Here is a 16,429-nt window from a genome sequence, read left to right as displayed (position 1 = left end):
TCCACCGAAAACTAGTTGGTGAGCGGTGTGCGACGGGCAGTGAGCGTCGAAATCTTAAACAGCCATTTTTATTTTTATTACAATGTTCACCTGACATGATTTTATGCCCAGTAGTCATATACACAACAATTGTTCTACAGCCAAGCATGCATTACATATTTACATGGAACACAACACCATAGAGATCACAGAGAGAGAGCAGACTTTTTGCTTGGAAATGTGTCTTCAGGAAACGCTTGTCTCAAGGGCGGACTTGGCAAGCCATAATAATCCCGGATCATCCCGCTTCAGCACAAGATAAGTCTCTTGTTTTCCATCCATGACGCTTTCGTTGAAGGCAATCAAAAGAAGGAATTCCATGGCAGCTGTTATTGCAAAATTGAAAAAGGGCAAAACAAAAAAGTTTATCACAAAGCTACAGCAGCTCGATCATTTGACCGTCCTGTGATTATTATCCAACCCTTCAGGGTTCCCATTTAAAGATGGGAAAATTTCACCAAGCCAGATCAATAAATACAGAATCTAAATGTACAGGAAGTTGCATACCTTTGTAGTTTGCCACATTCCCTAGGATTGTGGAGTTCGCCTGCAATGTATATCCATCACTATTAGGAGAAACGTTTAAGAGGAAACTCCACCTGTTCAAGCTAAATTTAATGAAAGATTATTACTGGTAACAATGTCCGTACCTTGCAAAGTTTCCTGTATTTTGTCTCACCTGGGTGTTCGAGCACATTCCTACAAAAAAAAAGTGTATGAATAAGCCACAATCAACATCTCAACGCACAAAGGTTTACAGATGACCCAACAATGCATCTTCTATCTTCTATCAACTTCATGTGCTACCTGAGTTCTACATTGCTTCAGAGCAACAAGTTCAATATAACCGCGACCCTATCACATGGCGTTTCTAAAAAGATTAAACCAGCTGGTATATGCTGCCCGAAACTTTTTACGTGTACGGAGAAAGGCTACAAGTTAATCAAACTAGATTACTATACCTTATTATCTTTAAGAGAGTTTGGAGGACAGTGGTAGGCTGTGCACGATTAACCTCAGCTTCCAGCATCTTAATGTTCTCCTGCAAGCGTTTACAAAAGATTGTAACAGGGTCTTGAATTCTTTGAAATTCTTGATCATCTGGATCAGGTTCATCAATCTGCATTCTGGATGTTTCCTGTGGATGCACCAAATTAGCATCAGGATCAGGCTCTGCCTGAGTGACTCCATTTGACTGGGAATCATCAGGATCAGGTTCATTATAAGCCTTCCTTGGATCGTCTTCATGTTTGATGGTTTCAGTAACCAAAGAACTGTTGTCGTTAGGTCTTATGATATTTCTATAGGAACTATATCCTAAATTATCTGCTTTTGCATCCTCGGCATCAGGATCAGGTTCGTCCACGTTATTCCTTGCTTGCCCCCTGCTTTCCATAATATCCATATTATCAGGATCTGGTTCTTCACGAGACTCGGTCCCTGCTAACTCAGGTTGACAGATCATAGACTCACTGAATTCTTTTCCAAATAAGGTCCCACTTCCCGTAAATTGAGATGATGATTCATCAGTGCCCTGAGAATCATGAGGACTGGGCTCAAACTTGTTCTGATTGTCAGACTGGGCATCAGGATCAGGCTCCATATCAGGGTTCTTCTGAAGTTTGTGTGAACTTCCAACCTCCAAGTTTGCCTTTGCATTTTGTAAAACTTCATCAACCTCGTTTTCAGACACTCCCATCATTCTGATGGACTTTCCCTGAAAAAGAACAAATCAATCAGTTAGCATGCAAGAACTCCAAAAGTTCGATTATAGAAATTTAATCCATCAAAGTTACATCCATTTTATCCCCTTCACTACATTTATTGCACATATTCATTTATGAAACTTGAATATAAATTAGAAGGGCTCTAAAGTTTTCTTGTCGTCTAAGTCACTCACAAAAAATTTCTGATAGGGCAGTTATCGCGTCTTAAAAACAAGTAGAACCACCAAACTCCAAAAGTAGTAGCAAATAGCAATATCTAGGTAACTGTTTTAAGTATTCAGAAGATACCTCAACAAATGAAGCTTCCTGTAAACTCAAGTTCTGATGCTCATCAGAGAAAGGAGACAACATTTTCGAGCTTTTATCGGAAAACTTTGGAACAATTAGCCTCATCGTATCTGCTTTAACATCCGTTAACTTTTGCAGTTCGTGCCCGAGATCCTTAAGAGTGGCACCCAAATGGATCTTCACATCAAACCTCTTTCCTCCCCATAAGACCCAAAGATTGTGCTCCACTTGTGGATCTTCCATGTTATCCTACAAACCCAAATATTTCAACTTTTAATACATAACAATTTATCCAGAACTACCAATAAACCAAAATTACCAGTCTTTTCAATATCTCAAAAGAAGAAGAATCATTTTTTCAGTACCACCATCAAAATATTAAATCACAAACAAAACCCACATAAAGTTTTGAACTTTATCCACTGACAAAGAAAAAAAACCCAACAAAACCCACATAAAATTCATCTCAAATCTCAACGAAAGTCAGCTCAAAGCTAAGAAATTTGAGAAATGAGCACACAGTTTTCACAGAAATAAATGAAGTAAATTGAATTGAACAGAGATTTTCGGAACTAATTAAGCATTAATCATAGAGATTATGGAAACATAATTCGTAATTTAAGAAGATGACTTACTCAGATTATGATCGAGCTCTCTCTGGTTTTTCTGAGAAGCGGATTTTCTGAGAATTGGCTTTGTCCTAAATATCAGGCAAAAATGCTTTTGGCGTAAAAAAAAAAAAAGTAAAATAATTTGGACGATCAATTGGTTACATAGGCATGGGAGCGTAGGATAAGAGGCGGCGTACTTTAGTGGTTATGGTTGGGATTGCCGCTAGAATTAACGGATGTGCGTCGTTGACCGCGTGTCACGTATGTGCTAGCGTATCGCCATAGGGATTAGTGGGAAGAGAAACTGCAACTGTGTTGACTGAACACATTTCCGGAATTGGATCCCCTCGAGCAAATGGTGGGGATCTTTATGACCACACAACAAATAAGAGGTATCTCTAAAAATTATAATAATTATAGCCGTTGGATTTTGAGATTTTTATGACCACACAACAAATAAGAGGTATCTCTAAAAATTATAATAATTGTAACCGTTGAATTTAGGGATCCTCATGACCACACAACAAACAAGAGGTCCCTTTAAAAATTATAATAATTGTAACTGTATGATCAAAATAAACGGCTCGTGTTGTGTAGTCATGAGGATCCCCAACATTTGCTTAGGAGGGGATTCAATTCCCACATTTCCTAGATTTGATTTTCTTTCTAGATTTTTCTTTTTTCTTTTTTTATCAATTTTTCGAGCATTTTCTTGGGACGTGGCCCTTAATGCTAAACCATCCATATCAACTCGCTCCTTGTCTAACCAACGGAACTTTAATGATTAAACTGTTTTTTTTATTTTTAAGAATGCTAATAACTTTCCTATTTAAAGTACACGAATAATATGCGAATAAATAATCGTGTACTTTCTCTAGGCACATAGCCCTTGTTAGTGCCTGCTACGAGTGTGCGGATAAATACTCTTTACTACGGAATTAGGCTTCTCTCAATGGCTTGCATGCGCTCTATGTAAATGTGCCGAATAAAGATGTCGCTTTGTATAAACAAAATTATGCTACAAAATATTTTTCATTGGTCTTAATTGAACCATGAGGTTCAAACATAATCCAACATTAATGAACATTAATCCATGAGAACGAATATGTTTTACTATAAGTGTTACATGACTCGAATCAGAGTGCGTTCAACTCGAAACTAGCACGCCAAGTTTACTATAATTGAGATTTTATTCATTCTTCTGCAGCAACTTCTTGGTTTTTGGTGGATAAGTCATGCCTGGAAAATATGAAAATTGGTGACAGTCAATTCATTGTAATTACTTGCCATTCAAAACAAGACACAAATACGAGAGCAGTTAATTGCGCTATAAGAACAATTTTCAATACGAGAGCACATGACAACATACTGAATTTTACGCGAAAGTTGATACATAGCGGTTACAGACATCGCGAAACTAACACTCAAAAGATTCCAATTCTTCTGCAATCTCAAAATGGACAAACTATGAGGATGTGAAAATCTATCTCAAACTTATACAGTAAACTGTTGATGTAATTAATTAATAACTTGAGGTTTAGAGTCAATTACTGGTGTAATTACTGCGCTGTATCTTGCCCATATAAGTCCGGTGGATGCAAGGGCTGGAGATCATCAAATGGGGATGCCAAAAGTTTTTATCAGTAAGTAAATTAATGAAATAATTACCAATCAACCAAAAACAATTACCAACCAGTAAGTAAACTTTTCGACAAAATGATAAGATGGGAGATTCTTGACTGCCCCGGCGATAATATCCCTTTCTTCTTATATGTCTAGTGATAGTGGCTAGGTAACGTAATGAGATATATAGAAAGTAAGAAATATATCTCCGATTGTATGGTAGAAGCCTTGAAAGACCGAGGCCACTAAACAAATCCCAGTACTCTCATTATGTGATAGCCGTTAGATCACGTAATGAGATATATAGAAAATAAGAAATATATATCTGGTTGTTTAGTAGAAGCGTCGAAAAACCTGAGTCCATCAAACAAATTAGGGAGTCATGGCCAACCTGATTGCTGAGGATAGGATAGTTTCTCTGGTGGTTTTGCTGAGTCGAGAATATTTGCAATGGTTAGACCCCATTTAAATGTTGGGGCCCAGAAATGGACTGCAAAATTAAAACACACAGAAAACCTTTTAATAATGGGAACTTTAACGAAAAGCACCCGGTACTGTTCACTTTAACGAAAAACCATATTTTTACACTAAAAACTTAATCATGGTACTATTCACTTTACCCTTTATTTTGTCTTTATCATTAAAACTCAAAGTTTTCAAACCCTTTTCATTAGTTTTCCTTTTAATATATGAGAGGCTGAGTTCTATCTACAATTTCTTTTTTTTTCTTTTTCTTTTTGTGACAATTTTTTATATTACAATTTCTTTATTAAAACTCCATATATTCTAAGCCTAACCGGGGTAAATGGTATAATCATGTAGTGTTAATTGAATTTTATTTTTTCATAAAAAAAAATTATATTCATCATCAGATAAACTTTAACTTTACATTAAAGTTGAGTACCAAGAAACAAAGGAAATATACCAAGTTCATAAAGACGACAAATCAACAAGTTCAAAAGAGCAAAACTATAGCGGGCAAAATGCCGCGCGAACAAGCCCACGCCATCAAATCATTGAGTTTAAGGCTGTAGTCAAACTAAGATTTTAAAGGATTTTAGAAGTGATAGATTTTAAAGGATTTAGAAGGATTTAATACTCTTACAAAATTCATATGGATTTTAAAGAATATGAATGGATTTAGTTTGTAGATTTTGGTGGATTTTCATATAATTTTTGTATCAAAAAGAAAAAGGAAAAATCTTTCCCCTTGACCTACTATACTCAATAGCTACTTTATCCCCTCCCTTTTCGGGTCCCCTTTCACACAATCACGGCTCCATCTCTTTATCAATTGATAGATCAACATAACTTTGGTGAGCTTTTGAGCACTACACCACCAACAACCATCACCACCGACTGCCCTTTTGCCATAGACGTATGCTATGGTACTTCAGTAGTGCTTGTAGTACCACATATATTAATGGTGAGAGAGTAGTATTAACCAAAATCCTAGATCGATCATGTCCTTCGATGATCATACATGCCTAAATAAGGTATAAGGGTCATAATAAGAGATTCCACCAAAGTATATGGTGGTTACATGTGGCTGGGGTTGGTAGAGATTGGAGAACTGCCCAGATGGAAAATGATTTGAAATCATAGGGGGTGAGATTGAATTCTTTTTAGTCTTGGTATATATACTTCTTACTCTCAAATCCCACAAAATCCACAACTTATTGAAATCCTCCAAAATCTTAATTTTTTTAATACACTTAGATTTGGATTAATTTTAAAATCCTTTAAAATCTTTTAATTGACTATACCTAGATTTGAATGGATTCTAAAATCCTTTAAAATCTTTTAATTGACTACACTAGGATTTTAAAGGCTTTTAAAATACTCTCAAATCTGAGTTTCACTACACAATTCACAAAATCATTAGTTAAAGCTGTTCTAAAGTCAGTTATGCACTAAAATTCGTTAAGAGTTTTAGTTTTCACTTAAGAAATCAATAATCTCAACCACATGTTCTTTAATCTCAATAACTTTCATACTAATCAAGCACCACCTAGCGGATTAACACGAAATGATCGATTAAGATCAACAATCCATCAACGATAATCATTGAGAAATTAAGAACAATATAACTAAATAACCAACAGAAAATTAATAGTAAAAACTTGTAGAGTAAGTAAACAAACTAGTTTTAGGGCCAGCTGGGTGGTTCCAAAGTGCTCGCAGCTTGGGATTTGCCATGAATACACAGATCCCTTCTCGAGATCTGACTGAATATACGGCAAATATGAGGAACAAGGAGATAAGAACTTATATATTAATCATTATATAGTGGTTGAATTCAAAGAAAGTGACTGTATAATTATATAATCAAAGTAATCTTCTGACAAAAAACCAAAAAGAAAAATATAAGCAAAGCAATTTGACAAAAATATATTTTAAAATTAGGGTAAGCGATCATCTACCATAATGGTGAAGAAGAGTGTTGCCCTTAATAATCATAATAGTTGGTTATACAGTTGTAAGTTTGTTAAGTAGGATTGGGTTGTTAGAAAGATAAAGAATATGAGAAGGGTAGTATTGTACTTTTGTAATAGTTAGTTTCTCTACATAAACGAAATGTGTAAGGCGTTTGTAATCATCTTTTCATCTCTCTAAAGAAATTGAACAGTTTAGTATTCTCTTTGGTTTCTTTCTCTCTCTAGTTTTTCACAAGCTATTCTTTCCTTTCTCTTTGTTAATATGGTATCATCGCCGGTGTGGGTTAGTCACTGATTTTGATCCTGGTTTGCTCCGCTGTTCGTCGCTTCATTGGTGGTTCGGTTTGGTGGCTGTTCGTCGCTTCATTGGTGTGCGGTTGATGAAGGTGGTGTGCGATTGAAGCAAGATTGGTGGTTCTGATTTTCTTTTCGGTTCAGGTGGTTTCTGATTCCTTCATTTCTTCAATTTGAGCAGAGTAATGATTTGATAGAGTTGGATTCTTTTGTTGATTTGTATATGTTGATTTGCTGCAATAATTAGAAAGCATTGTTTTGCTGGAAGTGTCATTCTTTCATGCATTCAAGAAGGTGTCATTCCTTCTAAATCCAGAAGTTGTGTGTTTAAGAAAGTGTCAATCTTTCTTAGTCAAGAAGTTGAAAATTGTGGGTTCAAGAAAGTGTCAGTTTTTCTTCTCAGAGTGTCAGTCTCTGTGCATAATCTCAATTGGTAATTAGTTGTTATTGCTTGAAGATAATCATGGGTAGTTCACCTTTTAAAGTCGATGGAATACTGGGTATGCTTACCATCAAACTAAGAGATGATAATTTTGCCAAATGGGCGTTTCAATTTCAGTCTGTTTTGAGGGGGTATAAATTGTTTGGTCATTTCGATGGCACAACTGTGTGTCCATCAAAGTATGTGGTTAATGCATAAGCTGGGGTTACAAAGGAGATTACTGAGGCGTTTATGGATTGGGAGTCTACAGATATGGCGTTGCTTAGTTTACTTCTTGCCACTTTAACTGATGATGCAATGGAGTATGTTCTTGGTTATCGGACTGCTCATGAGGCATGGGTCAATTTGGTTGATAGATATGCATCGGTTTCTAAGTCTAGAGTCAACCATCTCAAAACCGAGTTACATACCATTCAAAAAGGATCTGATACAATTGATAAGTATCTTTTGAAGCTGAAAGGTATTAGGGATCAACTCACTGCTGTAGGTGAATCTGTATCTGACAATGACATAATAATTGCTGGTCATGCTGGTTTGCCAAAGGAATATGGGATTATTCGTACAGTCATTTTGGCCAGAGAGTCATCTATTACTTTAAAGGAATTTAGAGCACAACTATTGGGGGCAGAAAGGGAGATTGAAGGAGAGATTAAAGTTTTGTCTCAGAACTTGTCTGCGTTATATGTTCAAGGTTCGAGTTTAAGCACTAGTTCAAGTTCAGCTTCATCTTCAAATTCTCAGGCACATAATCATATTCCTGCCAGTACTGCGGGAACAATTACTTCAGTGCCATATGGTTCCACTTCTCAGGGTCAACAAAATTCAGTACATCAGTCTTTGCCTTTACCACCATTTCAGTATCCTGGTTATCCTGTTCCTTCACAGTATCCAGCAGGATATCTTCCACCATCACAATCTCTTATGTATCCTGGTGAGTCGTATGGATATGGTTTTATTGGTCATCCTAGTGATCAAAATAATCATGTTGCACAGCTTAATGTGGGAGCACAATTTGGACCTCGAGCATCACATGGGAGTCAATACAGAGGCAATAATTACAGGAATAATAACACTTTCAGGGGACAATGATATGGTTCAAGCAACTCACGGCAAAATGGTAATAATTCTTGGTCTGGGAGTACTTCTACAAGGACAAATGCTGTGATAGAATGTCAAATTTGTAACAAAATGGGGCATACTGCAGCCAACTGTTATCAGAGGAACATCAATGCTTCTAATTCAAACTTTGTTGTTGAATGCCAAATCTGTGGCAAGAGAGGACATTCAGCACTTGATTGTTATCAAAGAAGCAATTATTCATATCAAAGGCAGCTTCCACCCTCATCATTGTCTACACTGCATGCTCAACAGACCACGCAATTCATTCCTCAAGATGCCTGGATTGTTGATTCCGGTGCATCTCATCATATGACAGCTGATGTCAATTCCTTGAATCATGTCACACCTTTTGAGGGTTCTGACAAAATAACCATTAGAAATGGTACTGATCTATCAATCCAAAATATTGGGTCAACTACTTTACAAACTAACAATCACTCTCTTATTCTCAACAAAGTATTACATGTTCCACATATTGCGAGAAGTCTTTTATCTGTGAAACAACTCTGTGCTGACAATAAGAGCTGGTTTATATGTGATGAATCTGAATTCTTTGTGCAGGACAAGAAGACAAGGGAAATAGTGTATCAAGGAAAGAGTAAGCCTGAAGAATTGTTCCAGATTTTGGTTGTGTAAAGGCAGAGAGGAGTACAGTCTATTACAAGTAGTCCAGTTGCTTATGTGGGTAAAGCTATCAAATGTGACACTTGGCATCAGAGATTAGGGCATCCCACTTCTGAAATCATGAATTGTATGTTACAGAAATCGAATATTGTGGCTGATAGAGATAGTAAGTCTAGTGTTTATGTTTCTTGTATTCAAGGAAAAATGTCTAGAACTCCATTTCCAATTAGATCAGTTACTTGTACCTCTCCATTTGAAAAAATACACTCGGATATTTGGGGTCCTTCTCCTGTGAAGTCCTTAGAAGGTTATAGGTACTATGTAACTCTAATTGATGAATATACCAGATATGTGTGGATTTTTCCGATGCGTAATAAATCAGAAGTGTTTACAATCTTTGTGAGATTTTATAATTTTGTACTTACTCAGTTTGGGGTGCACATCAAGGGTTTGCAAACAGATGGTGGAGGAGAGTATGTTAGTAAAACTTTTACTGATTTTCTAGCTAGCAAGGGTATAATTCCATTCATTTCTTGTCCATACACTCCACAACAGAATGGAGTGGCAGAAAGGAAACATCACCATATAGTTGAAACTGCAATCACACTTCTTAATGCTGCTGGTTTAACTTCTAAGTTTTGGTATTTTGCATGTGCACACTCTGTATTCTTGATTAACAGAATGCCATGTAAGATTCTTTCATTGTCCTCTCCGTATCAAATGTTATATAAGAAAATACCTGATGTACACTCATTCAAGATTTTCGGCTCAGCTGTGTTTCCTTGGTTAAGACAATATGCAGCAAATAAATTGCAAGCCAGATCTGCTATGTGTATATTTTTGGGCTATTCTATAGGGTATAAAGGAGTTATCTGTTTTAATATGCAAACTCGGAAGTGTATATATCTCGACATGTTGTATTTGATGAATCATGTTTTCCTGGTAAATTACCTAAGGCAGTTACAACAATTGGGGTACAAAGTCATGATTCACAGAGATCTACACCAGTGATTATACCGGTTTCTTTATATCACAGAGAGTATGTCAATAGTCCAATTCATGAGTCTCAGGTGCTTGCACAAGCTTCTAGTTCAGCTGAGGTCAATGTAAGTCGACATCAGTTTCCATCTATCTCACACAATGATATTGCAGTTGTATCCGATTCTCAGGACAATGAATCGGCATCACAAACAGGCCTTACTCTTTCATCTCACAATGATACACCTCCATTGCTTCCTGTCTTTGATCCTGCACAGTTACAGGTAGTTCTACCTTTCGATGCTTCCTCTTCATCTAGTGCATCAGATAATGTTCCGATACGATCTCATGAGATGCAGACTCGGTTACAAACAGGTGCAATCACAAGGAAAATTTATACTAACTATCTGGCATTACTACCTGAGTTGTCTTCCTTACAACTCATGGATTGTAGTTCTGATAATCAATGTTTACATCCATATCAAGCTGGTTTTTCGTTTCTTGCTCATGTTTCTGATCATGAAGAACCAAAAACTTTCAAAGGTGCTGCCAGTAAGCAAGAATGGCAGAATGCAATGCAGGAGGAATTTGATGCCCTCAAAGCTCAGGGAACTTGGATTTTAGTTCCACCTCCATCACATAGAATGATAATTGGTAGTAAGTGGGTTTATAAGATCAAGAAGAATCCAGATGGGTCTATTTCCAGATTCAAAGCCCGATTGGTTGCCCAAGGATTTACACAAGAACATGGTCTTGATTACTCTGAAACTTTTAGTCCTGTTGTTAGACATACTACAGTCAGGATTATACTTGCACTTGCTGCTCAGTTTGGTTGGTCTTTGCGACAATTTGACGTCAAAAATGCATTTTTACATGGTGAGTTAGAAGATGAGGTATATATGCAGCAACCCCAAGGTTTTGTTGATAAGGAGAATCCAACTCATGTTTGCAAATTAGTGAAATCTCTCTATGGTTTAAAACAGGCTCCTAGGGCTTGGAATTCCAAGTTTACAAGCTATCTTCTAGCACTTGGGTTTACACCTTCACTTTCTGATACAAGTCTATTTGTCAAGACTGATAATGAAGATATTATTTTGTTGCTGTTGTATGTGGATGATATCATCCTTACTGGTTCCAATTCCATAAAGGTACAAGGAATAATCAACAACTTGGCAGAAGTGTTTGACCTTAAAGATATGGGGCGATTAAGCTATTTCTTGGGTTTACATATTCATTACAATGATGATGGGTCTCTGTTTATTAACCAATCCAAGTATGCAGCAGACTTGTTGAAAAAGGCAGGCATGGAGTCCTGTAAGCCCACATCTACTCCTTCCAAGCCACACACACAGATTCTTGCTGGTGAAGGTACATTGTTATCTGATCCAAGTCAATATCGAAGTATTGTTGGTGCCCTTCAGTATTTGACATTCACAAGGCCTGATCTTGCTTATTCAGTGAATATGGTGTGTCAATTTATGACAAAACCAACTGATGCACATTTTCATCTGGTCAAAAGAATACTCCGGTATATTCAGGGAACCATCAGCTATGGTTTACGCTATACAAAAAGTTCAAATTTTCACATCACTGCCTATTCCGACTCTGATTGGGCTGCAGATATTAACACTAGAAGATCAATTTCAGGTTTTGTGGTCTATATTGGATCTAATCCTGTTTCATGGCAATCCAAGAAGCAATCTACAGTATTCAGAAGTTCTACTGAAGCTGAATACAAAGCTTTGGCACAATGTGCAGTTGATGTGTCGTGGATTCGATCTGTGTTCAAAGATATTCATCAGTTTCTTCCTAGTCCTCCTGCTCTTCATTGTGATAACCTGTCAGCCCTTGCCTTAAGTTATAATCTGGTGTTTCATTCTAAGATCAAACACCTTGATACAGATTACCATTTTGTTAGAGAAAAGGTACAAAAAGGTGACATCAGTGTTCATTATATTCCAACAGATGATCAGGTTGCTGATGTATTCACCAAAGGATTACATAGTCCTGTTTTCTTGAAGCATTGCAGGTTTCTTGGTTTGGGATTGTCACCACTTGTGCAGCAAACTAAGCTCGATTGCTCCATGCTTAGTTTGAGGGGGGAGTAATAATCATAATAGTTGGTTATACAGTTGTAAGTTTGTTAAGTAGGATTGGGTTGTTAGAAAGATAAAGAATATGAGAAGGGTAGTATTGTACTTTTGTAACAGTTAGTTTCTCTACATAAACGAAATGTGTAAGGCGTTTGTAATCATCTTTTCATCTCTCTAAAGAAATTGAACATTTTAGTATTCTATTTGGTTTCTTTCTCTCTCTAGTTTTTCACAAGCTATTCTTTCCTTTCTCTTTGTTAATAGCCCTTACCCTATGATGTGGGTTCAAACTTCGTCAGCTTCCTAATCTAACATATAATCTAACAAATCTATAGATTGAAATATACATATTTTAAACAAGGGAAAAAATAAAACATTAAAATAAAATGCAGCCTCTATATTAGTGGCCCTTTTAAACTACTTAAACGATTTATAGATCCCTTTTGGTGAACAATGCATGAACTGAAGACCCTTTGTATCTATCTTATTATATTATTATTATATATAATGGAAAGCCAGTGCCCCACGCATGCCAACAAAAATTTGGGGTACCATTTGACAAAAATCTTAGGACAAAATTGCCCCTCAATAAAAAAATCTAAATGCAACCCAATATAATATATCAAATAATGCAGGGGTAATTTGGTAATTTGATCATCATAAAATATAATATAAATATAAGTGGGAAGAGAGAAAATAATAAAAAATATTTTTCGCACACGGGTAACAATATGATTAAATAAGTTGTAAAGGGTCTTTTGTACACGGATAATAATATGATTAAATTAATTGTCAAATAATTGTTTTTTTTTAATAAACGTTGTTATCTACACTAAGGGAGAAGGAATTGGGTTTAGCCTCGCAATATACTAGCAATAATATGATTCAATCAATTATTTATTAAATATTATTTTCTTTATTCTTAATGTAAATTCTGTAGAGACCGATTTGATTATGAAATCGTAAACCGTTGTATGAAATTTAAAAAAATTAAAAACGTTGTATGACTTTAAAATTGGACGAAAAACTTGAGGGCCCAAATGTACTTTTACCTTATAACTTTGTATCTCAATGACTAATCAAATTTTAACTTTAATTAAAGTACAAATTTAATCGGTAACATATCATTTGCTGCACAAAATTAGGGTACCTAACATTATTATTTGATTAAATCAAATATGTAGACTTAACCCAAAAGCATTCAAAATCTTTGAAGGTGCGTGGATAGAGGCTAGTATATAATTATATAACACCACATATATGAATGTGACAATCGCCAAACTTTTTCTAAAAGAGGAGTTAGATTGAACACGACAATCACCTAATTTGAGTTCTTAAAATTGGATCCAACGACTCAAGTTATTATAATTTGTAAAAAAAACCCCTATTTATAGACGTTGGATCAAATTTTAATGATCTAAATTGATTTTTTAGGTGAATTTGATAGAAGAGATCCAAATATGATCCCTTTCCGTATAACTAAACACGTATGTGAGTTAAAAACAGTAGAGCTAGCTGTTTAACAAAAAAAAAGAACAGTAGAGCTAGCTAGCTAGGGTTGTCAACTTAGAAACTTTCAAATGAAAGGATGATGCGTCTGGAGGGAGTAGTGTCAAAAACCATGTGAGATTGAATGATGTCTTGGTACTTGGAAATCAGTTTTCTCAAGCAAATTCTGACCATTGTCTTCCCCTCAAGTCAAAAGACGAGTCTCATCGCATCGCAACAAAGGAAAATGATTCTCGCCAAATTCTTTTTTTGGGATCTCGAGAATTCTGTAATCGTGACTATTTATCGTACATTGTGTATTTATAAATTATTTGAAATTTGAAATTAAATATAAATAGTATCTAACAAAAACTGACCATACAATGTACGATGAACGGTTACGATCACCAGATCCTTGAAATCCTCAGGAAAAGAATTCGGCAAGGATCATTTTCCGCAACAATAATAGCACATATATATCAATATCATGCACCTCTCAACTTACAAAAAGTCACATTTATGTGGCACATATTTTCTAGAGCCGGAGTAAGGCAGATTGGAATACGCCTACCTTAGAAATCCAGTCATGGACTCAATAGCTTCCATAGCGGAGTTGACTAAACGGGTAGTGATGTCACCATCAGCCTGTTTCGGAATCAGTGGGTGAAGTCCTTCGACTTCGTCGAGATAGACCATTCTTGTTTCGCAAAATTCGAGAACTTAACCCAACAAGGAATCAACATGTTTGCTATAACCTTGGAATCCTTATAGTATAAAGATTGACGTGCACCGCAAGTAATCATACTCCTAAAATAATATAATATCTACTTCCTGAATATCCTCATGAATCCCGGTTTAATGCAGATTTTACTATCCTAAATGGTCGTCTCCACAATTGATATAAAAATACACCTACACTTCTACTTCAACTACACACAAGGAGAGCGCCTAGGGACAAAACAGTCATTGCCTTGGACGCATCCATTTCTATTAGGGGTGGGCACGGGCCGGGCCGGGCCCAAATTTGAAGGGACCGGACCGGACCCGCTTTAAAATGGAACGGGGCGGGGCGGGGCGGGTATTGAAATTTCTGAAGTTGGAACCGGACATAACCCGGCCTGTTTGAAACGGGCGGTTCGGGCCGGGTCCACGGGTCCAACGGAAGGGAACGACGTCGTTGTCTATCTTCCTCCGATGCGAAACCTAGATGCCCAGCGACAACCTTCACCGTCGCGCCGTTCAGCATCGTCACGTCTCCGGCGAACACCACTCGAATCTGTGACTGATGCATGTCGGTCTGAGTATATTACGAGTGTGCAAATACCACTCAGATCCATGACAAAGAGCTTTATTTGCACAGAACACTCGGATCCATGACAGATCCGAGAGAAATGAGGGACGTGTAGAGAGTGAGACTGTGAAAGAGTGAGAGAAAGGGGTGAGAGAGAAATGAGAGTATTGAATTCCAACGATGTTGGCGATGACGAAGCCGAGTATGAAGGTGTCCGAGGAAGAAGAGAGAGACTGCGAGTCTTGGTCCTGGGAAGAAAGAACGGCAAAGTCATCTGCGTCTCGGGAAGAAAGAGCGGCAAAGTCATCTGCGAAGCCAAGGGTGTCTATGTCCAACGGGAATACGAGAGAAACGTGAATGTCGTGAGAAATCACCTCTTGCTGCAGAGCCTCGGCCAAGCCACGGAGCCCGAACTTGCTGGCGGAGTAGGCCGTGTAGCCGTAGATTCCGACTTGGCCGGCCTGGGATGACATCAGTGCGATCGAGCTCCGGAATGAGAGTTGCAGAGATGGGGGGAGAAGAAACAGAGAAGAGGAATGAGGGAGAAGGGAGAAGGTTCGAGAGATTGGGTGTGTGTTCTCGAGAGTGAGAGAACCATCACGGGGAGGGACAAAAAGAAGTGGGCCTGGGACAGTAACAGTACCCAACACAGGGTATTTTTGCAAACGGGCCGGTCCGGGTACCCGTTTTTCTATACTTTTGGAACCGGCCCGAACCTAAAATTTCAAAGACCCGCCCCGCCCCGCCCCGTTTCTCTTTTTTAAAATTAGGACCCGCCCCGTACCCGCCCCGAACCGCTAATACCCGCCCCTACCCGCGGATCCAGGACCCGTTTGCCCACCCCTAATTTCTATAGTTGCATAGGGTGAGTTTTCTGGAAATTTTTATAGGGAGAATCGCGTGTGTGCAAAAATATGGTGGAAGGAATTGATTGATCTTAATTTATTGTAATTATCTGTGATTAAGTTGATTGAGTGATCAGGGTTGTAATTACTTTGATTGCTGCCAATTAGGCTGATGATGTTCTGAGAATTGGAAAAAAAAATTGATTATTTCTCTTTTAATTTTTTTTATACATATAAAAATATTTATTTATAAAAAAGTATTCTTTTATTTAAAAAAAAAAGTATTCTTTTATTTATAAAACAAGTTTACTATCGGTAGTTTATTTAAAACTTGAAGGGTGTTAGTGTAATGAGCTTACTATCATTTATTTTACAATATTAGTGATAATGTTTGAATTTAAAATGAGATCTACCAACACAAATAAGTCTCATCTCTATTACGCAAGTTAAGGGTGAGATTAAATGGTCAATCTATCGAGACCAAGTCTACATATGGAGTAATGCTATTCATACCATGTTTTTGTACCAC

The 16,429-nt window shown here is 37.1% G+C and overlaps 2 protein-coding genes across 2 annotated transcripts; both read right to left on the bottom strand.

Annotated features, from left to right (window-relative positions):
• Window positions 1-52: 52 nt before the first annotated feature.
• On the bottom strand, window positions 53-2,992 carry LOC103404969 (uncharacterized). Its single transcript, XM_008343929.4, has 6 exons — window positions 2,690-2,992; window positions 2,055-2,303; window positions 1,002-1,756; window positions 690-738; window positions 547-586; window positions 53-365 (listed from the first exon to the last, which is right to left on the bottom strand). The coding sequence occupies exons 2-6, from the start codon at window positions 2,295-2,297 to the stop codon at window positions 226-228; spliced, it is 1,227 nt and encodes a 408-aa protein (XP_008342151.3). The 5' UTR covers window positions 2,298-2,303; window positions 2,690-2,992; the 3' UTR covers window positions 53-225.
• Window positions 2,993-3,678: 686 nt separating this feature from the next.
• Window positions 3,679-6,578, bottom strand: LOC103404968 (mitochondrial pyruvate carrier 4-like). The gene is made up of 5 exons (XM_008343928.4): window positions 6,433-6,578; window positions 4,680-4,778; window positions 4,217-4,269; window positions 4,035-4,108; window positions 3,679-3,904 (listed from the first exon to the last, which is right to left on the bottom strand). Exons 1-5 carry the CDS (start codon window positions 6,485-6,487, stop codon window positions 3,859-3,861), a joined length of 327 nt encoding a protein of 108 aa, XP_008342150.1. The 5' UTR covers window positions 6,488-6,578; the 3' UTR covers window positions 3,679-3,858.
• Window positions 6,579-16,429: the final 9,851 nt, after the last annotated feature.

This window comes from Malus domestica, chromosome 17, assembly GCF_042453785.1.
Source record: "Malus domestica chromosome 17, GDT2T_hap1".
Classification (NCBI taxonomy): Eukaryota; Viridiplantae; Streptophyta; class Magnoliopsida; order Rosales; family Rosaceae; genus Malus; species Malus domestica.
The sequence above is the reverse complement of the archived record's forward strand: the minus strand, read 5'-3'. Positions and strand labels throughout refer to the sequence as shown.